This window comes from Daphnia carinata, chromosome 10 (genome assembly GCF_022539665.2).
Source record: "Daphnia carinata strain CSIRO-1 chromosome 10, CSIRO_AGI_Dcar_HiC_V3, whole genome shotgun sequence".
NCBI lineage: Eukaryota > Metazoa > Arthropoda > Branchiopoda > Diplostraca > Daphniidae > Daphnia > Daphnia carinata.
The window spans coordinates 1,457,214-1,483,436 of NC_081340.1; the positions used below are offsets into that span (position 1 = coordinate 1,457,214).

Here is a 26,223-nt window from a genome sequence, read left to right on the forward strand (position 1 = left end):
CGAGCAAGTAAGATCCACCATCCTTTATTCTAAAACATCTTTGAACGACGGTAACGAACTATCCAACCCTACCGGGAACTTTGCAGCGGAGTGAGGGTTCTAGTGAGCCACGTGCGCTCTTTGTGCTTAAACAAATGGTTACCTCACGAAAAGAAGTACCAGCGTTCACCATCAAACTTATTAAATGTTACGATTGCTGGTGTAAGATAGTCCAAATGGGGGAGAGATTCAGAGAGTACGAAAATTTAGCAATAAAAAAATGGGGCTTCATTTTGCATGTATGCTCGTTCGTGCTTAATGGTTCCAACTAACTATAACACGGCGCACTTCGTGGCCTTCTGGCATACCCTGGCGCACGCATAAAACGTCGGGCATTACTATACAATGACTGTCCTAGTGAAATATTTGTTCACTAGATGGCTAAGTTATGAGCTTAAAAAAAGTTCCTTGTTATTATTGGGTAATGCCTCCCCAACATGCCCAATAGAGCTCGTCCCGGTCTACCCATCGTTACCCGTAAGCAGCTGAAATACCGGAAGGTGCTGGCGCGCCATACAGAAATATTTTTTTTAGCTCTTTTTTTACCTTCATGCCAGTGCCATTCGATAGTAATAAGATGGTCAGGGGTAACCCATGGGTAGCCCGAGGACGAGTCCTAATGCCCAACTTTCCCAACAGCCATGCCATGTAGAAAAGAAGGCCTTGTCTTGCTCATGCCACAGCTAAAATGAAAATTCAGACTTCGCCGGCCTTGAGTATGTAGACTGCCATGATCGATAAACGTAATATTCGTATTTACTGGGGCTGTTCGTAGAGAGCGAAACAGCTTTCTTTATTTGCAGTTGACGAAGGCTTACCTTTGCAAAAAAACAAATTTCTCATTTTCGTCGTTGTTTATAATTTATATCATCATGGCGGATAACGAACAGAAAGCGGCGCAGTTAATTGCTGAGGCTGAAAAGAAATTGAACTCGGGAAAAAGCTTTTTCGGGTCTCTTTTTGGAGGGTAAGTCTTGCAACACCATTTCTTTCATGCCCCATCCTAGATATTTTCTTTTATTCCAGTGGATCCTCCAAAGTTGATGAAGCTATAGAATGCTACCAGCGAGCTGCAAACTTGTATAAAATGGCCAAAAAGTGGTCTCAAGCTGGCCAGGCCTTTTGTGAGGCAGCAGCTCTTCACCTTAAAGCTGCTGGACGTCATGATGCTGCAACCAACTATATTGATGCTGGCAATTGCTACAAGAAATCTGAGCCAAATGGTATCAACTTTGAAGTATAAACATTTGATTAAATTGTGACTTAAATCTTAACTGATATCAATAGAGGCAGTTGCATGTCTCCTTAAAGCTATTGAAATATATACTGATATGGGAAGATTTTCGATTGCTGCAAAACACCATCAAACAATTGCTGAGATTTATGAATCAGAATTGGCAGATCTTGATAGAGCTGTACAGCATTATGAACAAGCAGCTGATTATTTTAAAGGTGCAGTATATTGCATGAATTTAAAATTAAGTAATTGATCGAATAATTTTTTTGTTTTAGGAGAGGAAAGCAATAGTTCGGCCAACAAATGCCTTTTAAAAGTGGCTCAGTATGCTGCACAGTTGGAAAATTACCAAAAGGCAATTCAGATATATGAACAAGTTGCATCAGCCTCACTGGATAATTCACTTTTGAAGTACAGTGCTAAAGAGTACTTCTTTCGCGCTGCTCTTTGTCACTTGTGCATTGATTTGTTGAATGCCCAGCATGCTGTGCAACAGTATGAGAACATGTATCCAGCTTTTCAGGTATACCATAAGTTTCTTAAAATTCATGAACTCTTTTTTTTATGAGAGTTTTTTTTTTCTTCTACTAATCTGAAATGCAACTAACTGTATTAAGGATTCGAGAGAATGTAAGCTGGTGAAAGCCCTAATTGGTCATATGGAAGAACACAACGTAGATGGATTTACTGAAACGGTCAAAGATTACGACTCTATTTCGAGACTGGACCAGTGGTTTACAACTATCCTTTTGAGAATCAAGAAACAGATGGCCGAAACTCCCGATCTATGTTAAGAAGTGACAGCCAAGGGAAAAGATGATCACGAGCCTATAGGTTAACCGTAGCTATTTTGCTGGTTTATGGCACACCTTTAATTCGGTACATGTACACATTAGAAGTCCCCATACACGATCATTCTGTTCTAATACTTTCGATTGATTGGTTCCACATTGTTTAGCTTCGTCGCAGAGTTGTACTCTTCTATACGTTGCATTCCAAATCTTTCACTTGGCTCTCTGTCGTATATCGTTCATTATAATTTTTTTCGAATTCGTTCTTGTCCACTGTTCTCCTCCGTTATAGTGTACAGTATATGTTCAACTTTGAACTTCACCTTGTTTTATAAATTTCCTATTGCCATGCGGTATAGATATTATGTTGCTTTTATCCATTTATCTCCTTCCTTACGGGATTATATTGTCATCAGCATAGCTGTCTCTTATTCGGCATTTTCGTTTTGATTATTAGTATGGGGAAAATTCCTAATGCCGTTTTTCTTCGTTCTCTTCCCCGTCATCTTGAATAACTTGATATGCCTACAACCAAATTTTTTATGTGTGTGTATCGGTGTTCGTAGTTCAGAAAATTTAATTCGGTGAAGTTCATGGCAAGTGTATCCTTGTGATTTTAATCGCTAAGTTAACCGACTTTGTCTCCTATCAGAATTCCTGAGCCACCAAATGCCGAATCGAGATTGCTACGCACAGGTAATTCTCGGTTGCGAGTGCAGTAGTATCACGTGTTGCTATATTGATAAGAATATGGGATACTTCAATTTGAAATGACGCTCACCTAATTCTCAAAGAGACGTTTAGGTACTATACGTAAAGAAGATAAAGAAAGCATTTGTTAAACTAGTAACTTGGGATTTTTTCCTATCGTAAATCAGGTGTTGAGACGGATAAAACCATAGTAAATGCGTGAGCTGGGATTTGTTTCCAAACAATACACAAGCATCGACCGCGCGTGCAGCTAACAATAAGTGATTTTCTAACATGAGATGGCGTTAGTGACAAGAAACGAAAAGGTTCTCTTTGTTTTCTTTAAGTTATCGAAAGTATAATATATTCCTGGTGTTATTTCAGTGGCTATACAATTGAGATCGTTTGTTGTTAATTTTTAAATTGTGGATGTGCAAATGTATACGGTATTATTGGACGGTGTCTTAGAGTAAATAGTGTGTCAGATGTATGCACTCGACATTGTAAATGCCATTTTGAACGAACATGTTGCCCTCGTGAAAAAATTACCGAAGCATTGAACGATTTAGTGTTTAGTGGATCTCTTTGTGCAAAATCTGGAGGGACGTTAAGAGTCAAGTCTCCAATAGACTTTCTAAGTAATGTTCCTTTATTGTTTTTAACGGCACACTTTCGAACAATTTGGTTTGGACATGCTCGTGAGAAATCGCATAACTAGTGGCATCCTGACGTATTAAGAAAGGAAATTGATGTGGAGCTCGTACTGCTGCTTACACAATGCTGTCGTGCCAGATGTTAGATTTTCCAAATACAAGTTGAAGGTTTTGCTGAAGGTCGATAGCTCCTTTTCAAGCAATTTTGCTCACGGTGCCTGAGCAAAGGTCTTTCCCTGTCCTCAATGATCTGCTGATCTGCGAAACTATCATGCTGCTCGCTTCCTTTGATGATTGCTTTAACGTCACGTATTATTTTGTAAAACGTGCAATTTTAAGCACACGCTACTTTATTTTTTTTTCTGCAAAATTTATTTTGGGAAAGCAACGTACTATTTTGTTAACTTGGCGTTGCTACAAAGCTTTCTAGCGTCACATATATCGATCCGACCGTACTTCGCAGTAGACTATCGATCTTTGGCTTACTTCCCAGAAATTTTCCTTTCTGGAGGGGTATTCGTAAGAAGTTTCAAAACAACACGTTTGGCTATGACGCACTCCTTTGTTGCGGGTTAGTTTTGTTGCCACACATGTTCGAATCATAAATGGATCACTGAATAGATTAGAAAAGGCCTTAATAACCTGTAATTTGTTGGTATCTAAGTTCACAGAGGCATAGTTTGTTGTCAAAATTTCGTTTTAGTTCTTTACAGCTTGCTAGTTGTGTTGTAAATTCATTCCTTGCACGACTTTGGAGTTGAAAAATGTTTACCATGAAGGACATCAAAACCTCCCGTGTACATGGCGCAGCGTTTTCATGTGACGTGAACGCGGAAAAACATTCGTATTCTTCTGGAATAAAGGCGTGCACCTAATAACTGGATTGGTTGGCGCCCGATTTCAGCCTTTCGCCAGCTTTTGCCAACAACACAAGAGGCGGACTAGTTTAGGTCATTGGGTTTGAGATGACGTAACTGTACACACGCACATGCAGCGGATCTCTGCTCACGTTGTGCATTTCTACCGTTCCGCCGGTTTTCGCCATGCCATTCTGGAGCCACAATAAATGGGTGGAGCTTATGTTTCAGCTCGGCGTTGCCTTCAGGCGCAATAGCAAAAGCACACACAAGCGGCAGCCCTGCCCCCCTCCCGCCTTTTTCCTTTCCTTTTCATTCTAGCGTCGAACGTAAACAAACAACAAGATGGTGGGTTCATAGCGAACGTTGACGAACCATATAGGGAATTTTGCTAGTCACGGCTTTTTTTGCACAACCCTTACGTAAACTCTGTATGTTATTATGTGACTTATTTTGAACCCTTTTTCAGACAGTAATTCATTTGCGCGTTACAAAATCTGCTGGATGTCGGATGTCTTTATGGCAAACATTGTATGGAATAATTCGTTTCAGAGTCTCCGGTGAGGTGTTTTCATAAAAGGTAAAACTTGATGGCGGAGTTTTCTCACAGTTGAAAAAGGGAACAAACGCCATCGTCCATCATTTGAATATCGCCTCGAGCAATAATCTTGACATACACCGATGCACAACTGTAGGAAGAATCCTGCTTTTAAACGCAGCAAACCGATTGTTTTTATATCCCAAAATATAATTAGAGTTAGATTTCCACAAAGGCACAAAATTGCCAGACTAACGTTTCTTGGTGGCGATCCCTGCAGAGAACTTGCATTTTTACCATTCGTCAATGACAGTACGGAGAGTATAGTTCCAAAACTCTGTCGCCAGAGTATACTAGTGTCTATATCGAGCGAGACCTGCCTCCGGTCGACGTCATTGCGTTTTAAACGTGCTACAAGAAACCCAAAAGTTCTTTTTCCGTTATATTTTCATCACGTTTTTCCTACGGTGTGTGTATATTACTGCGAAGAGTTAGTCAGTGTGTGTGTGCTTGTGTGCAGTTTATTCAGGAATATTGGGCGGGTATTTTTCTTTTCACAACTTGCATCTATCCCATACCCAAAGCTTCCCCTCCCCTTTCCATACTGTTAGCACTATAGCTCAGGGCAGGGGCTGAACAGGCATCAGAGAACCACCAGCCGTCGAGTTGTATGCAAGTCATATTTTCCAGTCTCCTCAACTTTCCAAAACAATAATACACAGGTAAGAAGAATTTTCTGTTATTATTCCATAGGGCATTTTCACACAAATTGTATGCCGTCTGTAGAATTGGATTCATGAAGCATGGCGTACTAGTGATTGGTCGAAGATAACATAAACGTTTAGGAATTCCATTGAGTTCTAGTGATGTTAGTCTACTTTTTATTTATATGGGCAAGAGTTTCTCTTCTTCAGAAGTAGGTCATCAAAGGAAATTGTACGGTGTCTGTATTTCTCGTTCCTTTCTCTAGACGTAATCGTGTGGCTCTAAAATGGTTGAACTAACGTTCAACTGTCGTGAATGCATTTTGACCAAGTAGCATAGGGATGTTAACCAATTTGACCAGTAAACAATAATAGTAATTTAAAAAATTTTCTTTTAGACAAATCAATGGCTGGTTTCCGTTTGCCATGTCTGAAATCTTTGGCCGTCAATGTAAGTGGTATTTCAGCTCGTGTTTCGGCCGGGTCTCAGCACCTCAAGCAGTTTAAGCGGCTTCAAAATGCAGTGCATCCTAGGCTTATGAGCAGCACCGCCTCTAGCGTCAACTTGTCCTCAGAGAGAATCAATGATAACGTCGTCTATTCACGCCATGAGGACTGTTTTCTCCACACTCAAAACGTGGTGCAGCGATTCTTCGATCAGGCTTCTCTTTGGCCGAATCACACTGCTGTGGTATGTCATAAATATTCACTTTACCTTTCTTTCATCAAACAAGCAACCGTGCATTGTGTACACAAACACGAACACGTTGGTCGTACTGTTCAAGGGCAAAAACGATTCGAGAATAAACAATTCATGGTCTCACCCTGCTCAAGGGTAAATTTGGCAAGCAAACTATTATGGCATGCTGCAACCTTGTGCACGTTGCCAACAATACAACTCGGGAAGTTGTACGTGATGCACCATTGTTATTTTGATTGACATAACCTTGATTGTCGCCATGTTTCCCTCCCTCTTAATAGATATACACTCTTAATAAGAACTCATTGCGTGTTAATTTGTTTACAGGAATGTGGCATAACTGGACGAAAATATACTTACGACAAAGTACGCATGTTGGCCCGCCGTTTCGGTAGTTCATTGGTTCGGATGGGATTCAAGAAAGGTGAAGTATTGGGAATAGTTCTTCCAAACCTGCCAGAGTTTCCGATCGCTTTGCTTGGAGCTGCTGGCGTAGGGATGCCTGTTACCACCGTCAATCCTATCTACACTGTTGAAGAAATAGCGCGTCAAATGCAAAATTCGGGTACCAGCGTGATTGTAACCATCCCACAAATGGCTGACACGATTCGTCAAGTGGCCAGTCTGTGTCCAGAAGTTCGTCGCCTCATCGTCGTTGGTGGACCCGAAGAAGGATTTGTGTCCTTATTAGAAATGTTTCAAGATTCTGGAGACTTGTTTAACGACAACATTGAGGTAATTACATTTTCCTTGCCTCACCGGGGAATGTTGTATTAATTGTTGCTTCCTTCACAGATTGATCATTTTGAAGACATCTTTGTTTTGCCCTATTCAAGGTAATTTTGTTAAATTTTCTCCTCCACTGTCTATTAACAGAATAATTTCTATTTAGCGGGACTACCGGTCTTCCAAAGGGAGTGATGCTGACCCATTCAAACGTGGGTAGCAACATTCAACAAGTTGTCCATCCTGGAACATCTAGACTTATACAAACAACATCTAGTAAGAGTTTTTTTTTTTTTATCTTTTCGTTAAATATTTCATTTTATTCGCTTCTTCCGACAGGTAACGTCACAGATTCCTTTCAAGAAGTCTACATATGCGTCCTACCATTCTTCCATATTTATGGAATGTCTGCTGTAATGCTGACGGGGTTGGACCATGGAGCCAAACTCGTGACTTTGCCGCGTTTCGAAAGCGAATCTTTCCTTAATTGCCTTTATCAGCAACATGTAAGGTGCTCAGTATCTTTTTGTCACCGTTTCTCTATAATGATCGTTGTAATGTTGTTGTAGCCAACTATGCTACAACTTGTACCTCCATTGGTTTCCTTTCTTGCTCATCGCCCTGACCTGAAATTGGAAGCCTTCCATCGATTGCACACTGTATTTTGTGGTGCCGCTCCGTTAGGCCCCGCTGCCGCCTCGAAGTTGATTGAGAGATTGGGAAAACACGATCTACTAATGCAAGAAGGTACGCTAGAATTTCCTGAATTTATTAAACGTTAATATTCAGTTGGTTTCTTAAAATAAAAAATTATGGAAGGCTAGGCTGTTTGTTTAGTAACAGACTATCAAGACGCCGGAACTACCACTCTATGATTTGTATTCACCATTCAATAAAATTTTATTTCTGTTTATCTTTATAGGCTATGGAATGACTGAATCATCTCCTGTCACCCATATGAGCCCTATAGTTGATCACAAAATTGGTTCATTCGGAGAGCCAGTTTCCCGCACCCGAGTTAAAGTGGTTGACCTCAATACGGGTGAATCTCTTGGGCCGGGACAAGAAGGAGAGATGTGTGTTTTTGGTCCGCAGGTTATGAAAGGCTACTACAAAAACGTAAAAGCCACCGAAGAAACCATTGATAGCGCAGGATGGCTTCATACCGGAGACATTGCCTATTATGACGAACAAAACCAGTTTTTTATTGTTGATCGCCTAAAAGAGCTCATTAAAGTTAAAGGACTACAGGTATGTTTTTTCTTCGTATTTTGCAACTAGGTAATGACAATTATATATACCCTCTGCTTTCCTTTTTACTTAGGTATCCCCGTCGGAGCTCGAAGATGTTTTACGGCGCCATCCCGCCGTTTTGGATGTGGCGGTTATCGGTGTTCCTGATGACATTTCGGGAGAACTCCCTCGTGCTTATGTTGTGAAAAAAAGTGGTGCTACAGCGTCCAAGGAGGACATTGCTGTATTCGTTGACGAAAAAGTTGCGCCTCACAAGCGACTGAAGGGTGGGGTAGTTTTTATTGATTCTATTCCGAAAACAACCACAGGCAAATTGCTACGCCGTGAATTGAAAAGCATGTTATTGTCTCAGATCTCATGAGGCTAACTCACGTTCGACAATATTTTTTGCTTTTCAAAAGCTGCTATACTCTTTAAAAAAAAAATAACAAAAAAAAAAACATGCTATCAATTCTTGGAAACGACGGTCGAGGTGGTCACTTTCAAAATTGGTTTTACTTATACCTGTCCCCTGCAACATGTATAACTCAATTCGTAATTCCATTCTAAGCACATAGTGCCTTGAAGTAACGACTGGTGAAGTGGATATTAGTTTTCACCTTCGATCAATTTGAAACTCCTGTAAACTGATAGTTTTGTCAAACGTATCATTTGCGACTGCATTTTATTCTTTTCCTCTAAATTTTTGGTGCGTGCATAAATTGCGCCATAATTGGGTGAGTGTGTCTCGTACAATGTCAAATTGTTATTTCATGCAAATGCATATTCAATGCAACATTAAATTCGTTACGTCATGTCACTGAATCGCACTACGGTACTGTTGTGAACTGTGTTCTTGTCTGTAAAACATGTATGTGAAGGTTATAATTTTACTTCAAATCGAATTTTATTCGGAGAGTTAATTGTTAGATGCGATAATTAAATAACAATTATCCGTATTGTAGCTAATAATACATGGGGTTTTGATGGTAAAAAAAGAACTATTTCCAACGGACACAATAGTAAAAATAAGTACACTCTTAGTTTGTGATTGGTATTTTAAAAAAATCTGCACAATAAAATCTATCGTCTTTTTTGCTGATAGGGATTCTCTCTAGAAAATAATGGAGTAAACCACCGACCGCGTTTTTTACGAAATTTCTCTCATTAGATGGCGGTAACGTTCAGCACAGGTTCTCGGGACGTTCAGAAGATGGTGATGAAAATTTGTACATTTGCCTTAAGTAATATGGCAATCTATGGCAATCCGTTTTACATAAAAAAAAAAAAAAAAAAAAAAAAAAAAAAAAAAAAAAAAAAAAAAAAAAAAAAAAAAAAAAAAATTTAAAAAAAAAAAAAAAAATATTTTTTTTTTTTTTCTACCCGTAGCCATCTATCAGTCGGTTTCGTTATTACAGGCATGTAAGCAATTTCAGTTAATTGTATCCCATTAGCAGTTAATTGAGTAGCGTGGCTGGGGAACAACGCGTGGCTGGAGGATCAACTGAAAAATGGATAAGATAATAAAACAAAAAAATGGTAAGTATAAACATTATTATATTGGTTTTCAATTATTAATTATTGCTTATTAGATCAAATTATGAAGCTGCAGGCCCAATTATTGGAACAACACAAAAAAATAAATAACAGCAAAGCTAAGGATGGTAAGGCCTAATATGTAATGATTCTATTTATTTGCTTTTATTCATTTGTGTTTTGTAGCTCAAATTTTGAGTCTACATGCTCAGTTATTGGAAAATAAAAAAATTAGAATGGGACACTTTCCAAACAGTGAAGGAGGTTTTTCCAAACTCATCCCTAACTGAATGTGAGCATGAGTTGGCGTTAGTTGAACACAGTCAGGTACCTAAACTTTTCAAATAAGAATTCAAAATAAGTATAGAATTTTAACAAACAATTATTTATTGTTAAGTTATTCAGTCTACCACCTGACAGTGTGTTAAAGTTAAATTCTGTTAGTGCTGCACTAAAAGAATTGTTAGTAATAAGTCCATGCAGCGAAGGAAGTGAACAATTGTGGGACCGTATTTGGGCTGAAAATGGGTGTGGAACGTAAACCCAGAAATAGCATGTGTTCAACATAAAACATGAATTAGGTACTTTTCAGTTTTTTGTCTATCGAAAAAGTATTTTTAATGCTATTATTTTGCATTCACAGAATTTTAGTGGGGGATCAAGTCAAGTCTGGAAGTGTTACAGGATGGAAGAGTGAGCCTACAGTTGAAAAACACTGAAAGTGCATTACCCTTAAGGTATGAGGTAAAGTAATAGAGTATGCACATTGTCTAATGAGAAGTACCATCTTGTGTGAATGAATCCAGCACAACAGCAATCCTTTATAGTTCTGTCACACCTAGAAGCCTCAAATAATTCTGCTTCTCTTGCTAAAGAACAACTTGTCCTTTACGTTCAGAGTGTTGGTGAAGCTGGGTACTTAAATGGCCCTAAAGATGTCGTTGGCATTGCAGCGATGAACATCATACATGGACTTTTTAGGTATGAAAGGAATTTTCTTGAAAATTTTTTAAATTTATGACAAAGCATTTCTCCTGCTTTTTGCCAACCATGTCTAATCTAAAAAAAAATTTATCCAATAGGAAAGGATTTTCATGTACTGGGAACACAACTATCAACAATGCAACATTCTACAGGTGCTAGTTTATCATTCAAGAGCCTTATACAATGATTAATCTGCAATTTGTATGTCCTTTCCCAAGCTTCCACCAGAAGTTGAATCTATGAGTCATGTAAGTTCCATGATCAACAATTGATGTGTTTAACGGTGTTGTTTTTCTTTTCTCAATATAGGTTAATAGTAACATTGGATCTGAAAAGATTCTTGGTTGGGGCAAGACAATGAATAAATTGTATTGATTGGATGGATGACATGACATTGCTATACTTAATTCGGATTCCCCAGACGGTATTTGATATTAAAAAAATTGAAGTGCATATCTGGGCTCCCTTCTTTTCTGAAGCCCCGTTTCCCCTTGACTCATAATAAGCCCGTAGGGGGTCATGCCCCTACTGTACGGTATATATAAAAACAACATATACCGAGGTTTGGAGGGCTCTGGCCGGAAAGGGGACGTGGGGTGCCGCTTCGTCCGATGATGTGTTCACGGAGGGTGACGTGGCTGCCCACAAATCCGAACTAAAGGTTAATCGCTCCTGTAAAAATGTTCCAAATCTTCAGCTCTTCTTCCGGCTTCTCTTAGCCAATCACCGGGTAATCTCCCCGGTGGGTCAACAAGGCAGTGTCTCCCCCTGCCTGGGTTGACGGCAACTTTTGAAAGGGCTATTGTGCCTTTTTAAAGTTGCAAAAATAATTGTAATGTGCAGAGAATTGTCAATAAAATTTTTTTTATAAAATATTTTTTGCAAAATTCGTTTCTTTCATTGTTTGTATTCGCTGTGTTCACACGTTACACTTTTTATATTTAGCTTGCTTAATTCACCTTTATTGTTTTTGTCACCTTTGATGGTAAGCATTGTTTCCATTGGTTTATCGTTTATCTGTAAGTATTATTTATTACACTCTTTGAATTCTTCAACTTAGATTCAAGGAACAATCTGGATATTTTATGAAGTAATTTTGTATTTTGTTTTACTCGTATGGGAACCGATCCCCAGACACTCAACGTGCAACGCCGATGCTCTAACATTGAGCCACGAGATATATCTAAATATTTTATTATCGCATATCATATGTTATCGTCTAGGATGTTTATGCAGTCTTTCACAACTATATGTTTATCTTTCTATTGTTTTCATAAGGTTCTTAGCTCTGTGGTAGAGCTTTTATCTGCGATACGTGTTACCCTGGGTTCAAATCTCAGTAGATGTGTAAAAATGAAGTAGAATAATGTAGAAGAGTATATTGCAGAATTGCATTTCAGTTTTATTCTAAGTGTAAATGCAAGTCCACAAGTGACTAGAAAAAAAAGCCAACTTAAAATCATGTGATTCGTGGCTCATTGGTAGAGCATCGGCGAGGTATGCCGAACATCCAGGGTTCGATCCCTGGATAATAATAGAATGCTTACAGATAAACGATAAACCAATACCCGTCACATTACCATCAAATGTGACAAAAACCAATAAAGCAAAGCCAAAAGAAAAATTGATAAATGCAATGTGTGAACAAAGCTAACACAGACAATGAAAGAAACGAATTTTGCAAAAAATATTTTATAAAAAAAATTTTATTGACAATTCTCTGCACATTACAATTATTTTTGCAACTTTAAAAAGGCACAATAGCCCTTTCAAAAGTTGCCGTCAACCCAGGCAGGGGGAGACACTGCCTTGTTGACCCACCGGGGAGATTACCCGGTGATTGGCTAAGAGAAGCCGGAAGAAGAGCTGAAGATTTGGAACATTTTTACAGGAGCGATTAACCTTTAGTTCGGATTTGTGGGCAGCCACGTCGCCCTCCGTGAACACATCATCGGACGAAGCGGACCTCCCACGTCCCCTTTCCGGCCAGAGCCCTCCAAACCTCGGTATATGTTGTTTTTATATATACCGTACAGTAGGGGCATGACCCTACGGGCTTATTACGAGTCAAGGGGAAACGGGGCTACGGAAAGGAAGGGAGCCCAGATATGCACTTCAATTTTTTAAATATAAGATACCGTCTCGGGAATCCAAAAAGCCAGATTCAAACTTTACACATAAAGATTCCAAATTAAGTATTGAAATGTCATGTCATCCATTCAATCATTACAATTTATTCAGTGTCTTGCCCCAACCAAGAATCTTTTCAGATGCAATGTTACTATTAACCTATGCTGAGAAAAGAAAAACAACACCATTAAGCATCTCAATTGTTGCTCATGTGACTTACATGACTCATAGATTCAACTTCTGGCAGAAGCTTGGGAAAGGCCATACAAATTGCAGATGAAAATCATTGTATAAGGCTCTTGAATGATAAAATACCACCCCTAGAATGTTGCATTGTTGATAGGTGTGTTCCCAGTATGCTGAAAATCCTTTCCTGTTGGATAATTTTTTTTTTTTAGATTAGACATGGGTGGCAAAAAGGAGGAGAAATGCTTTGTCATAAATTCAAAAAATTTTCAAGAAAATTCCTTTCATACCTAAATAGTCCATGTGTGATGTTCATCGCTGCAATGCCAGTGAAGTGAAACATCTTTAGAGCCATTTAAGTACCCAGCTTCACCAACACTCTGAACATAAAGGACAAGTTGTTCTTTAGCAAGAGAAGCAGCTCATACCTTAATGGTAATGCACTTTCAGTGTTTTTCAACTGTATGCTGAGTCGTCCAACCTGGAACACTTCCAGATTTTACTTGATCCCCCGCTAAAATTCTGTGAATGCAAAATAACAGCATTAAAAATACTTTTTCAATAGACAAAAAACCGAAAAGTACCTAATCCATGTTTTATCTTGAACTCATGCCATTTCTGGGTTTCCGTACCACACCCATTTTCGGCCCAAATACGGTCCCACAATTCTTCAGTTCCTTCGCTGCATGGATTTATTATTAACGATTCTTTTACTACAGCACTAACAGAATTTAAATTTAACACACTGTCAGGTGGTGGACTGAATAACTAAACAATAAATAATTGTTTTTTTAAATTCTATACTTATTTTGAATTCTTATTTGAAAAGTTTAGGTACCTGACTGTGTTCGCCTAACGCCAACTCATCCTCATGTTCAGTTAGGGATGAGTTTGGAAAAACCTCCTTCACTGTTTGGAAACTGTTCCGTTCCAATTTGTTCTTTTCCCCTAGCTGAGCTTGTAGACTCAAAATTTGAGCTACAAAACCCGAATGAATAAAAGCAAATAAATAGAATCATTACGTATTAGGCCTACCATCCTTAGCTTTGTTGTTATCTAATATTTTGTGTTGTTCCAATAACTGGGCCTGCAGCTTCATAATTTGATCTAATAAACAATAATTAATAATTGAAAACCAATATAATAATCTTTATACTTACCATTTTGTTGTTTTATTATCTTATCCATTTTTCAATTGCTCCTCCAGCCACGCAGTTTTCTCCAGCCACGCTGCTCAATTAAATGCAAATGGCATACAATTAACTGAAATTGCATACTTACTTGTAATAACGAAACCGACGGGTAGATGGCTACGGGTGGAAAAAAGAGAAAAAAGTGTGATTTTTTTTTTTTTTCCGCCGTTTTTTTTTTTTTTTTCATGTAAAACGGATTGCCATATAAAACGGATTGCCATATAAAATACCCCCCCCAAAAAAGAAAAATTCGGCCTTTTTTTTCTTTTTTACTGCTATGGCCATCTATCGCCCGGATTCCTATTTAATTTTCTAAATGCAACTTTACGCATTCTAGGCTAGCCATATGAATATATAATTTTTTAATTAACAACTTTATTTGATTACAATACAACTGTACAATAATTATTTTGTTATATTCTACTTACTTTACTTAATTATTATTAATATTAACTATTAACTTTCCATTTTGTACTGCAGCAATATAAATGTAATTCTAATAACAATTAGAATGATTACCTGTTTTAGGTATAAATAATATGTTTGACTAATACTGGTAAGATTGCTAAAATTAAAATGGATAATGAACTATTTTCAACAAAAAATAACTTTAAAATTAAAGTTGTTATTGTGTATTACTTTCATACCGCAAAAATCAGCAAGACAGCAACGACTTTATATTACTCAAACATATTATTTATACGAAGCAATCATTCTAATTGTTATTAGAATTACATTCATTATGTTTGCTACAGTAGAAAATGGGAAGTTAATAGTTAATAGTAGTTATTGTATAGTTATATTTTATTCAAGTAAAGTTATTAATAAAAAAAATTATATATTTATATGGCTAGAATGCGTAAAGTTGATTTTAGAAAATTAAATAGGAATCCGGGCGATAGATGGCCATAGCTGTAAAAAAGAAAAAAAAGGCCGAAATTTTTTTTATTTTTTTGGGTAAAACGGATTGCCATAACATTAAGCATCTTCATAACAACGGGTTGAATCAAAATTCTTCTTCTCATCAGATTACGCAGGAGCTGAAGAAGAGCAAGAAGATCTACATCTTCATCGCCTCGGATATCTTTACAATCTACACCAAATGACAACGCTGGATACCCCGTTCAAGAAAGAAGAAAAGAAGAGCCATGCCTACTATAAAGGGGATAAAAATGGCACAAAAAAATCGATCTGTAGTAACGTTCACTACATAGAAGATCGGCCCAAACTCAGGTAGAGAAAAGATAATCGGAACTTGTTCGTGAGTCTCCCAATGGCCACTAGGTTCATTGATGCAGGCAGCTAATCATCGAGCAATGTGACCCTCTTCGATACCGCGTTTTGTTTTCCAAACTGTGTCTAACACCAGTAGGGCGGCTACCAGTCTGCAGACTAGTAAATAATATAACACAAACATAGTAACATAGTCACATAATAAAACCGGTTGCCATGTATAACACCTAGCGTTGATTAATTGAAAACAAAAATAAATAAATAAAATAAAAAGGTTAAAACACATCAGCGGTCAGTAAAATCCCTGGCAACTTCCGTTAGAAAAAACTTGTCGGTGAGTTCATATCGAAACCATAAATCATATTAAATACGCCATCCATATTTTCTTGCACTTCCGGCGCTGTTTCAGCTCTCATTTGCTTTCCACGGGTGGCAGGAAGACCTGTGAGCAGTGAGACAAATTTTTCTCTGAGATCTTTCTTCATGCACGCTTCAATTTTCCTTCCTCTGAAACACTTAAAGAAGGCATATGGAGTGGCCACTTCTCTCAAAATTGGGACATCCCGATATGTCTTTGTGGGAATACAGCTCTATTAAGGAAAGGGCAGAGAATCAGTATACCACTGTAATCTGGCCTGGAATTACTAATTCAATAAATTCACTAGAACAAAAAAAATTTACACAAAAAACTCTTACTGTAAATTGCTGGCATGTTTCGATTCCGTCCATGAGATCAGCTTTAAGTTCAGCAGTGACGGGAAGGTCGTCTATACGCTTCCGGATGTTAGTATAATTCGGCTGCATGTCATCTCCAATCTATTTATCGTTCAATGGTAAAGAATGAGCAATCAAGGCAACAAAAAATAAATAAATAAATCATCACTTACAAAGCCAATTTCTTTCATTACACACGTTGCGTTTCCGAGAATTGCCTCATGTTTAGAAAACATTTTATTGGCAAAAGGAAACGCAAAAGGTCCTGTCGGTCGTGAGCCCTCTGCGACCGCGGGCAATTCTTCAACGATAGCCCGATTGCCCTCCGGCATTGTTCGGTGTTCTGCACGTTTCTGTAGAAAATGTAAAAAAAAAAAAAATTATTGGATAAATAAGCAAAAGCAAAGTTTTTTTCTAAATACCCAGCGATAGCCTCCTGGGTTAATGGGTCCGCCATAATAATAACCAGCATCTCCATATGGAAATCTCTGTTGAAACTGGTGTCTTCGATTGGGCGGAAAATAACCAAGCCAGAAACGAGGATCATCATATCCAAATGGGGGATATTGATTGACGACTTCCTGAGGGATTTTCTAATATTGGATTGCAATTTTAAGCCAAAACGAATAAAGATTTTCTGATAAGTTACTTACGACTGCAGGAGGTTGATAGACGGAAAACGGAACTTGCTTAACCGAACTATCAAGAGTGGGAATAGTATCACTTGGGACGGAAGTTGTAGTAGTGATAGTAGTAGAAGGATCTGTAGGAGGAGCTGTAGCAGGATCTGTCGGAGTTGCTGTAGGAGGATCCGTAACAGGCTCTGTGAGAGACTCTGTCTGCGTTACTTGAGGTTCTCCCGGTGCTTGTTCCAAATTAAAAGATCCCATTTGTTCCAAAATGGGAAGAAATGATGGTTTTCCACGGCAACGCGCATATGCTAATGCGACTTCGCTTAACATATTACTTACAGCTTCTTTACCATAACAATCTTCCATAATCTAAAAGACATTTGTGAAGATTATGAGATTGTAACATTTCCAAGATAACATTTTGTTTGTGCACTCTACCTTCGTGGTTGCATATTTCTGGAAGATGACGTCAGATACCTCTTCGAAAATTGGCGTAACATCAGTCACGAATACGGCAAGGAGTAGAACAAATACGGATTTCATCTGAATAAAAAATAAAAATTTAAGCAATTTCCTATTAGTACAAAATAATTATCCTCACCTTAGATGCGTGAAGATGGTCTGAACCACCGACTAGGGATTCAATACGAACGTCATTTGTATATATTGTCGCGTTGGCAATATTCGATTCGTCACCGCGGTAGCGACACCAGCGTTACGATGGAAATCCCGCCCTAGTTATGGCCGTCCTTTGGAGCACCACCCTCGTCGCCGGATATAAAAGGGGCAACTTGGGACACCTCTGTGGCTTTTTGATTAATTGGTTAGGGCAGTTAGTTGCAGTTGTGTCATTAAACCTTTTGGTGAAATACACATTATCTTTTAATCTGGAGCACAACGTCTCTATCTTGGTTCAAGATAGCCCCCTTTATATCCGGCGACGAGGGTGGTGCTCCAAAGGACGGCCATAACTAGGGCGGGATTTCCATCGTAACGCTGGTGTCGCTACCGCGGTGACGACTCGAATATTGCCAACGCGACAATATAGTCACGCTACTGAACTAACTGCGAATGGCATCCAATGGACTGAAATTGCCTACGCCAGTAATAACGAGTCTGAGCGGTAGATGGCTACGTGTCGGAAAAAAAGAAAAAAGTGTGATTTTTTTTTTTTTTTGGCGAAATTTTTTTTTTCTGTGTAAAACGGATTGCCATAGCCATCTACCATTCACATTTCTAGTTAATTCTTACAGCTAATTGCTATTTTTTTCATTGAATTAATCGTTTTTGAAATGCACCGAATATTTGACGTAATGCTAGCGCGCCAGTATGCTACAGCGCTAGCGCGATGCAGCAGAAATATTCATATTGTCAATGTATTTCATATGTCAATATGTTTTTTTATGGAATTTTTTTAAATAAAAGTAAAAAATGGTAAAAAAATTGGCATGCTAATGTACTACAGCGCTAGTGTGATACAGTACAATCCTTTTTTTTTAACTTTAAAGACTGATGCATTGGCAAAAAAACGAGTAAATTGTGCAAAATCATTGTGCCCTTCGATTGTGATTGTCGGAGGTGATTTATATCGATTGGTTTTCCGTTAATTAAGCAATTTTTGAATAAAACGGAATCAACTTGGTTGAGCGACCACTCTGAAATTGAATAACTTGAAAATTCATTTAATTAAGAATACTAAATTTAAAAAAAAAACGTGTGTTGTCATATCAATATCTGGATTTAAAAAAAAGAGGTAGAAAAGGAAAGGTCGGGCTTATTAAGTCGGGCTTAAAAAGTTTTTGCACTCAAACTAGATGGCGTTGTAATGCCTCTATTGTATATGATTACCTTTTACAAGTTAAGCAGACGAAAGATTCTTTACGTCGATTCAGGACGGAACACCGGTAAAGGCTTGACTAGTTAGTATGACCAAAGAAACAGATATTGAAGAAGCAGACCCTGTTATTGCTAAATTAAAGAAAACAGGTTGCTTAGAAAAACATTACGCTGTATTGGTGAGTATCCTAAACTAATTCTATATTACCACGTTATGCTCGCATTCTACTGAACAGTATTCTTCTAGGAATGCTGGGACAAGCATAAAGACTGGAGGAAGTGTCAAGGAGAAGTCCATGACTTTAGGAATTGTATGACCATTTATGACAAGAACAAATCTGCAACAGAATCCAAATAAACGAAAGAAATGGAGTGGCCCCAGTACAACTATGCGATTGGGGGTTTTGCATTTGGCATTGTGCTTGGTTTCGTTGCACCAAAGCTTAGAGCAGCCATACACAACAGGGTTTTGGTACATCTGAATCAACCAATCAAGATGGTCATAGTAGTTCGAAATAATTTGGGAATGGGTAAAGGTAAAATAGCCTCTCAATGTGCACATGCTGCAATTCAGTGTTACAAGACTGCATTAAGGAAGGATGATAGAACATTGAAAATATGGCTTGCTAGTGGTCAACCTAAAGTTGTTGTAAAAGTGGAAACCGAAGCAGAATTGCTCTCAATTTCTGAACTGTCAACAAAACGTGGCCTCATTAATTGTCTCATTAAAGATGCTGGGAAGACACAATTAGAGCCATGCACAACCACAGTACTAGGCATTGGACCTGGAAACAAGCAAGATATTGATTCTGTCACTGGCCACTTGAAGTTACTTTGAATTGAAATAAATTAGCAGACAAAATCTAGTGTACTATTATTCCCATAAGGAAACAATACTTTGCTCAACAAAGCACGAAATGTATCACAGGAACGGTTGACGCGGAGACGTGCGCACACATTTGCGGGTCATAAAAGTTTCAATGTGTATCCTGATGGTCACAGACAGATAACCCAAATTTTGAAGCTCTGATTCAAACGGCGATGCGTTGATTCGCAAGGTCATGAGTAGAAAACACGTCTGAATCGCTCAGGGATCTAGAATTCTTCCTAATAAACGGTGCTTGACGATTTTCGACATTATGAGGTGCTTCATCGAATTCCTCAAGTTCATCACCTAAATCGATTTGATTTGCCAACAAAAAGTACTGCTGCGACCTTCAAAAATATTTATAGACAAAACGCGCTTTAGCTTTTGGTTTGATATAGAATGCACACGATGCTGAGTATCACATTGATTAAAATAAAATGGTTACCTTGTGGGCCACAGAAGATGAGCCATTACTGCATAGGCTAAAAAGTTTGCCGAATGTACTATGCCCAACAAAAGCTTCGTTCTCCAGAGAACTGGTACCTGAAGGGCAATCAGTGCCACAATTGGAAGATATATAAACCACTAGGTGATTTGGAAAGACAAAAAAAAAAAAGGGAATAAATACGAAAGAATTCAGTTTAAAGGGTTCCTGTTTCGAAACTTCAAAAATCGAAATAAATACATACCACCAACGAAGCTGCACCAAAGTGAAGAAAAAATTCCAATTTGCTTTTCTGATGCTCAAATGCCATTGTCGCTCTTAGGCAGAAGAGAAACCATGCCTACGCGTTAACACGGAATGCCAGGATTTAAGAATAACGATGAACATGGATAATATATAAAACATTATTAGATATATCCTAGTTTAAGGATAAATGCTGCACGTACCATGATTCCTATGCGTAAGATAAGCATTAGCCAACCCGGCCATGTTTGATATGCATCGATATCATCAATGACGTCCAACTCAGTCTGAAAACGTTATGAGAAAGTGAAATAAATATGATAAACCTGTGAAGCAGTAATGGTTACCAAGTCCCAGACGTAGAGAAGAACATGGACAAGCCCATACAATGCCCAAACAGAAAAAAGGAGAGTTATGTTCTTCAATTCTTTTCGCGTTATAGCCCATCCTTTGGCGAGGAGCAGCAGAAGGAGCATTAAGAGGGTCTGCGAGCATATATCGAGTACCCCTCCTATTATGGCAGCAATTTCGACACCTTTACCGTCGAAAGCAAATTTTAGACAATGAAACATATTCAGCAAAACACCACAAAGTGAGAATATGAGGCCGACTAAAGAGGGAAAAATGAATACAAAACTTTGAGTAGAAAAAATATGGTTGTGTAGAACACAAGTTTTAAAGAAATACAACTTACCTGTAAAAAGTTTTGGAACAGGATGTTTTTGTCTCATAACTGCATATACTTGCAGAGGAGTCAAAAACATGTAGCAAGCAAGAAATACCAAATAGATTTCAACAGTATCTTGGTTGTCAAAACTAAATTGATATTCTAGTGGATTTTGATTTTTTGAATAGGGGTTCCCATTTACTAGCCAGATGTCATAGTCAAACACTATATCTTCTTCCAATGGTTTCCAAGAACAATTTGAATCTCTGTAACAAGCCACAAAACTTAGGTACCAGAAGCGGGGTTGACTAAGATCTTCAACATGGAAGCTAAACTGGAAGTTCTCAACAACATTTCTGGGATTGTCTTCATCAGGACAAAGCTTGCCATTTGGACATGGAATTTTTCGTAGTAGGTCTTGTGACCCTCCATCGTTGCATTGTGAATCATATGCTACACTGTCAATTTTCTTAAACATGGCTGTACAAGCTGTGGCACGCTGGGAAACTGTGGAGTTTCCATAATACTCCAAAAAGTATCCTCTATCTAACACAGCCAGTGTGACATAGGAAGTTGTATTGAGTTGAGTGGTGATATTTCCATAAATGTATCCCTGTGTAAGAACAATATGTTATTCATTTTTGTTTAAGATTAATACCCTTAAATGATACAATCTGCACTAACACACAATAGCAGTAATACAAATAAGAGTTTGGGTGATATTGTATACATATGGTTGACTTCTCAGCTGTACCTGTGTTTCACTCCTATCCTTCAGGTTGGTTTTTTGAAAACCAAATTTGGCAAGAAACTGAAAAAATGTTGTTGTTTTCCATGAACCTGAAAGATGTAAACTGAAAATAGGTGGAAAATCGAACAAGAGTAGGAGAGCTAAAAGAAGACATGCGAAGCGGAAAGAATGACGGCTAGCCATGTTTCCTTTTGTTTTCAATACAAAGAAATACACAACGGGAAACCATGAAAGTCTTTACTGGTCTGTGTTTACAACTGCAGCCTTTAACTTGAACTGCACCATGTCTTACTGCCACTAAAATTTTTTAAAATTTAAACTTCACAATATCTGTAGGTAGTAAAAGTCTTCGAAAATCACTGCAAACAAGAGGGATAACTGTCCCGCGTTACACGCGTGGACACAGTAAACGACTCCCGAACTAAACAATTGTGTTGTATAAGTCCCTAAATTGACGAGGACCATTGTAATGTTTGTCCGCAACTACCAGTCCGCACTTTCCCCGCCCCGGTGTGCATTTCCACACTATACGCGTACTAAATAGCCTGCATTATCCATCAGCACAATTTGGATGAATTTTTGGAGCACTATAATAAAAAATACGGTTGCAAAATTTTCAGAAACCATTTTTTAAATAGTTTTAAAAATAAAAAGGCATACAACGTCTTCTTTTCTAAATTATTTTCAACTACGTACCTATCACATTTTTCAGTTATCTATAAAAATAACTTTTTAACACTGATTAGATCAGGCATCTAAGAAGAGGTTCTTTTTTCAAACTTTTTTAAATATTCTTTACCCCGTTTGCCTTTTCCTTAGAAAAAATGACGCTTTTCAATAAAGTAATTCTTAAAGTTTTGCAAGTGGGATAAGAAGGTAGTTTTTTGCAAAATAATTAAAGCAAAACAAAAATGACAATGTTTTTGATGGGATGCATTTTATTGATAAGAAAACAAGAAGCAAAAATGTGACATTTGTTCAGCAGAGAAATTTAAACCTTGATGGCTCTCTCCCTGTCGATGCACTTGCAGAACTGGACGATTCATTTAAGGATAAAATCCCCCGTAAAGGTAAAGGATCACTGCCATGGAGGTAAAAACTACCTGCACACCCCGCCATTACTACAAAACGATCAACTCTCGCAGTGGTCTCTTTCAGATGGGTGCATACAAGTGGGATATGGCAATATTGCTCACCATCTCGTCACTTGCATGCAATCGTGTACCGTGAAAAAGAAAATTGAACAGAAAATGTACAGAATTGGTAGTTCCAACGCACGGCAGTAAACAACTTCGTTACGGGTTCAGTCGACCGGTTCCGTCGGATTGTAATTGAAATAAAACCGAATAAAAATTTATCAGTAGCAAAATCATATCGAAATATAACTTTTTTGGTCAGCAGAAAACACATGAAACCTCGATGGCTCTCTCCCCGAACACGCACTTCCAGAACTGGACGACTCATTTAAGGATTAATTCCTCCCTAAACGTAGCAGATCACTGTGATGGAGGTGAAAACTACCTACATAATCTGCCATCACTACGAGACAATCAACTCCCGTAGTGGTCTCTTTCCAGTGGATGCATGCAAGTGTGAGATGGCAATATTGCTCACCATCCCGTCACTTGCTGCAAATTTGTAGCTGGATGAAGACTATTGAAACAGAAAAGGTATGTAATTGGTAGTTCCCACGCACGACAGTACACAACTCCGTTACGGGTTCTTCGGCCAGTTCCTTCGGATTGTAACTGAAAGAGAGCGTCACGAAAATTTAATATTTGCGACGTCAAATCGAAATGAATGAAATGAATGTTAACATTGGCTGGGGAAAGGAATTTGTCTGCGGTCGAAGTTGTCGGGTTTTACGTTTCAGCAACAAACACAAAGAAGAAATTTACTATTTCTTCTTTTTAAACGGGTTTTTAAGTTTAGCAACTTTTTTTTTTGCAGCCGCTACACCACTCTTAAATTTTTCCTTTGCCTTTTTGGTTGCTTCGTCAAACTTAGCTTTCGTTTCTTTCATTTTTTTGTTTACCGGTGATGCCGGTTTTTTAGATTTTTTTTCTGGTTTATCTTTCAAATCTAATGCTTCTTTTTTTCTTGCATCTTTTAGTTGATCAGCTTTTTGCTTTCTCATCTTTTCCTCCTTCGCCTCTTCCTTGGCGGTTCCCAGTGCCTCCTCTTGTTCTTTGGCCGAGACGTCCTGACCTTTGCTGCTCCCATCATCAGCAAATGATTCCTCTGTCGTCTTTCTACTACTTGTCTTTTTTCCAGCTCTACTTGAAAACATGTTTCGAAAAAATGAGCCTAATTTCGAACTTCGTTTTTGAGATACCTCCGGATGTGGTAGATTTTCAACTGGCACATCCGTTTCATCTGGTACATCGCTGGTTTCGCCGGTTCCATTAGGCTCATCGCTTTTTTCGATTTCATCTGGATTCATATGGGTTTCGGCTGCCTCAGAGTCGGGGTGTTCTACTGGTACGTTATGTGCGGCATTGTTGCCTTCAGTCGAATCCTCAGGATTTTCTTCAGTTTGAGAATTCGGTTTGCCTGTTGGTGAGTCATCATCATGGTCGCTGCTGGTTTCTGGTAAACTTACAGGATGTTCTCCTGTGTGAGAACCCGACTCATCATTTTGGCTGGTATGCGGTGAGTGATCAGGATCTTCTTCTGTGTGAGAACCCGGCTCATCTGTTAGGACGTCATCATTTTGGATTGTGTCCTGTGGAAGCACAGAATTTTCTCCGGTCTGAGAATCCGAGTGACCTATTGGTACGCCATCACAATGGTCGCTGCTGGTTCCTGGTAAACTTACGGGATGTTCTCCTGTGTGAGAACCCGGCTCATCATTTTGGCTAGATTGTGGTGCGTGATCAGGATCTTCTCCTGTGTTTGAACCCGGCTCATCTGTTAGGACGTCATCATTTTCGCGGGTTTCCTGTGGAAGCACAGGATTTTCTCCGGTATGAGAATCCGAGTGATCTATTGGTACAACATCACAATGGTCTTGGTTCTTTTCCGTTGAACATACAGGATGTTCTGGCTGAGAATCAAGCTCATTTGTTGCTTTACCATGATGATTTTGGTTGTTTTCCAGGGGATTATCTCCTGGTACAACCAGATCACCGGTTCTTTTAAATTGTTCTTGATGACATCTAGCTTGAGGATACCGCGCATAATCGATATCCAGATCCGGGTTTCTATGGTGGTGGTGGCCAGAAGGCCCATCCTGGGCGTATCTCAGACAACTTGGATACCGGGTTTCGTGTTCGTGGATGTAAACACAGTCAGGATAGCGGGTTTCGGTCCTGCATCGGCGAACTCGTGAAGGTTCATGATTGCAGCCGATAACTGCATATCGCAGATAGAATATTTCTGGATGTTCTATGGCTGGTTGGTGATAGCAGTATCGGTCTACATCTCTAGGATACCACCGTTGGTCGCCTCTGGTTGGTGGACGATAAAAGTCCGTGTCGGCATCGCTAGTATAGTACCCTTGGCGATCGTCTCTTGTTGAATGACGAAAGAAATCTGTGTCTTCGTCTCTGGGATAGTACCTTTGTTGATTCTGGGCCCCACCGGGAACGTAGCCGTAATTATAGTCTAGAATCCTATTATGCATGGTAACGCTGGGCGCATAGACAAAGTAATTTGTAGAAGGCTCCATCATTGGTCTGGCTTGTCTTGCCAATAACGGCTCGGCTTGTTCCATTACTGGAATACCACTAATAGGGACGCCGTCACTGAGTGGAATGCCGACGCTTTGGCTGAATGGAACTAGCTTTCGATTGTCCATTTTTAAGGAAGAGGCGTTCAGTAAATTAGCGGTATTAAATTCAGAAGCTATATCGCATGGAAGAACACCGGTACCTGTAGTAAGTAATCGGAAAAGTACCAGACCGACTTTACTAAAATTTGCTGAGTATATTTTTGTTTCAAGTTTGCATTTCCAACATCTACATATTATTACAAATGATGTTCAATAATTAAGATATTTAAAAAAATGTAATATATTTTTCAAATTGAAATATCAAAAAACGAGTTTGGCGGTGTTAAAGAGAAAAAAAGGGTACATACCGATTAGCGCCATCTATGAATGGTGTAAATGTATCTGAACTAATGGCGCCATCTGTTATATGGTACAGGTAACAGGATCTCTGTTACAATTTTCCGAATTGGAGCATGGTTCTTTGTATTTGTTCGAAATTTGTATTCGACACAACACTGGTTTTCCGCGACGGGGTTCCTTGGAATATTCCAATGGTATCTCTAGAAATTCGCTACTGGAATGCGTAAGCCGGGGAAAAAAGATCGTTGTTTACAATGGTAATTTCCACAAAATACCATTCCACACTCTAAGTAAACAAAATAGAATCTATGGTGCTTCACGTCGTTCCCGGGCACATTGTTTACTTGGAACGCGGAATATTTCCGAATACGTCCTGTGTTCCTAACACATCGAATTGTTTGTAGAGGCTCAGCAGATGCACAGCGTGAATTATCAAGTGGCCAATTAAAGAGTGCACATTTTTTAAAGCTCTGCTGGACGTGCCTTGTTTTCACCGACCACAGGATGCAAGAGTTTGAATTGATGAACTTGAATATTTTTCTCTCATTGCAATATTGGCACTTGT

At 38.7% G+C, this 26,223-nt stretch overlaps 4 protein-coding genes and 1 long non-coding RNA gene across 6 annotated transcripts; 3 read left to right on the top strand and 2 right to left on the bottom strand.

Moving 5' to 3' along the window:
- Positions 1 to 781: 781 nt before the first annotated feature.
- On the top strand, positions 782 to 2,425 carry LOC130697811 (alpha-soluble NSF attachment protein-like). Of its 2 annotated transcripts, XR_009421884.1 has the most exons (6): positions 782 to 1,006; positions 1,066 to 1,262; positions 1,327 to 1,491; positions 1,552 to 1,799; positions 1,894 to 2,155; positions 2,235 to 2,425. XR_009421884.1 is itself a non-coding variant. In XM_057520608.2 (5 exons), the coding sequence occupies exons 1-5, from the start codon at positions 912 to 914 to the stop codon at positions 2,068 to 2,070; spliced, it is 882 nt and encodes a 293-aa protein (XP_057376591.1). In that variant the 5' UTR covers positions 782 to 911; the 3' UTR covers positions 2,071 to 2,202. The 2 variants fall into 2 exon arrangements, 1 of the variants encoding a protein (XP_057376591.1); XM_057520608.2 differs by lacking the exon at positions 2,235 to 2,425 and having other exon boundaries at positions 1,894 to 2,202.
- Positions 2,426 to 5,129: 2,704 nt separating this feature from the next.
- On the top strand, positions 5,130 to 9,078 carry LOC130697653 (uncharacterized). Its single transcript, XM_057520550.2, has 9 exons — positions 5,130 to 5,527; positions 5,908 to 6,200; positions 6,537 to 6,944; positions 7,005 to 7,045; positions 7,102 to 7,211; positions 7,275 to 7,441; positions 7,505 to 7,682; positions 7,858 to 8,186; positions 8,260 to 9,078. The coding sequence occupies exons 2-9, from the start codon at positions 5,916 to 5,918 to the stop codon at positions 8,548 to 8,550; spliced, it is 1,809 nt and encodes a 602-aa protein (XP_057376533.1). The 5' UTR covers positions 5,130 to 5,527; positions 5,908 to 5,915; the 3' UTR covers positions 8,551 to 9,078.
- Positions 9,079 to 15,651: 6,573 nt separating this feature from the next.
- On the bottom strand, positions 15,652 to 17,433 carry LOC130702163 (uncharacterized). The gene is made up of 7 exons (XM_057523825.2): positions 17,425 to 17,433; positions 17,215 to 17,319; positions 16,798 to 17,145; positions 16,567 to 16,737; positions 16,318 to 16,497; positions 16,127 to 16,246; positions 15,652 to 16,020 (listed from the first exon to the last, which is right to left on the bottom strand). Exons 1-7 carry the CDS (start codon positions 17,431 to 17,433, stop codon positions 15,748 to 15,750), a joined length of 1,206 nt encoding a protein of 401 aa, XP_057379808.1. The 3' UTR covers positions 15,652 to 15,747.
- Positions 17,434 to 18,641: 1,208 nt separating this feature from the next.
- Positions 18,642 to 19,005, top strand: LOC130697930 (uncharacterized). The gene is made up of 2 exons (XR_009003070.2): positions 18,642 to 18,791; positions 18,860 to 19,005. It is a non-coding gene; the product is annotated as an uncharacterized LOC130697930 (long non-coding RNA).
- A 578-nt stretch (positions 19,006 to 19,583) lies between these two features.
- On the bottom strand, positions 19,584 to 21,993 carry LOC130697711 (integral membrane protein GPR180-like). Its single transcript, XM_057520554.2, has 7 exons — positions 21,590 to 21,993; positions 20,863 to 21,448; positions 20,516 to 20,778; positions 20,372 to 20,455; positions 20,170 to 20,265; positions 19,926 to 20,065; positions 19,584 to 19,827 (listed from the first exon to the last, which is right to left on the bottom strand). The coding sequence occupies exons 1-7, from the start codon at positions 21,767 to 21,769 to the stop codon at positions 19,644 to 19,646; spliced, it is 1,533 nt and encodes a 510-aa protein (XP_057376537.1). The 5' UTR covers positions 21,770 to 21,993; the 3' UTR covers positions 19,584 to 19,643.
- Positions 21,994 to 26,223: the final 4,230 nt, after the last annotated feature.

Coding starts and splice junctions, on each gene's coding strand:
- LOC130697811 (XM_057520608.2), top strand. CDS start 912: ATGGCGGATAACGAACAGAAAGCGGCGCAGTTAATTGCTGAGGCTGAA. Junction 1,007..1,065: donor TTCGGGTCTCTTTTTGGAGG/GTAAGTCTTGCA, acceptor CTTTTATTCCAG/TGGATCCTCCAAAGTTGATG. Junction 1,263..1,326: donor CAAGAAATCTGAGCCAAATG/GTATCAACTTTG, acceptor TGATATCAATAG/AGGCAGTTGCATGTCTCCTT.
- LOC130697711 (XM_057520554.2), bottom strand. CDS start 21,769: ATGGCTAGCCGTCATTCTTTCCGCTTCGCATGTCTTCTTTTAGCTCTC. Junction 20,779..20,862: donor TGTTCCAAAACTTTTTACAG/GTAAGTTGTATT, acceptor TTCCCTCTTTAG/TCGGCCTCATATTCTCACTT. Junction 19,828..19,925: donor CATCTTCTGTGGCCCACAAG/GTAACCATTTTA, acceptor ATATTTTTGAAG/GTCGCAGCAGTACTTTTTGT.
- LOC130697653 (XM_057520550.2), top strand. CDS start 5,916: ATGGCTGGTTTCCGTTTGCCATGTCTGAAATCTTTGGCCGTCAATGTA. Junction 6,945..7,004: donor TGTTTAACGACAACATTGAG/GTAATTACATTT, acceptor CTTCCTTCACAG/ATTGATCATTTTGAAGACAT. Junction 7,442..7,504: donor ATTGCCTTTATCAGCAACAT/GTAAGGTGCTCA, acceptor ATGTTGTTGTAG/CCAACTATGCTACAACTTGT.
- LOC130702163 (XM_057523825.2), bottom strand. Junction 17,146..17,214: donor AGAAATATGCAACCACGAAG/GTAGAGTGCACA, acceptor AATGTCTTTTAG/ATTATGGAAGATTGTTATGG. Junction 16,738..16,797: donor TCTATCAACCTCCTGCAGTC/GTAAGTAACTTA, acceptor ATCCAATATTAG/AAAATCCCTCAGGAAGTCGT.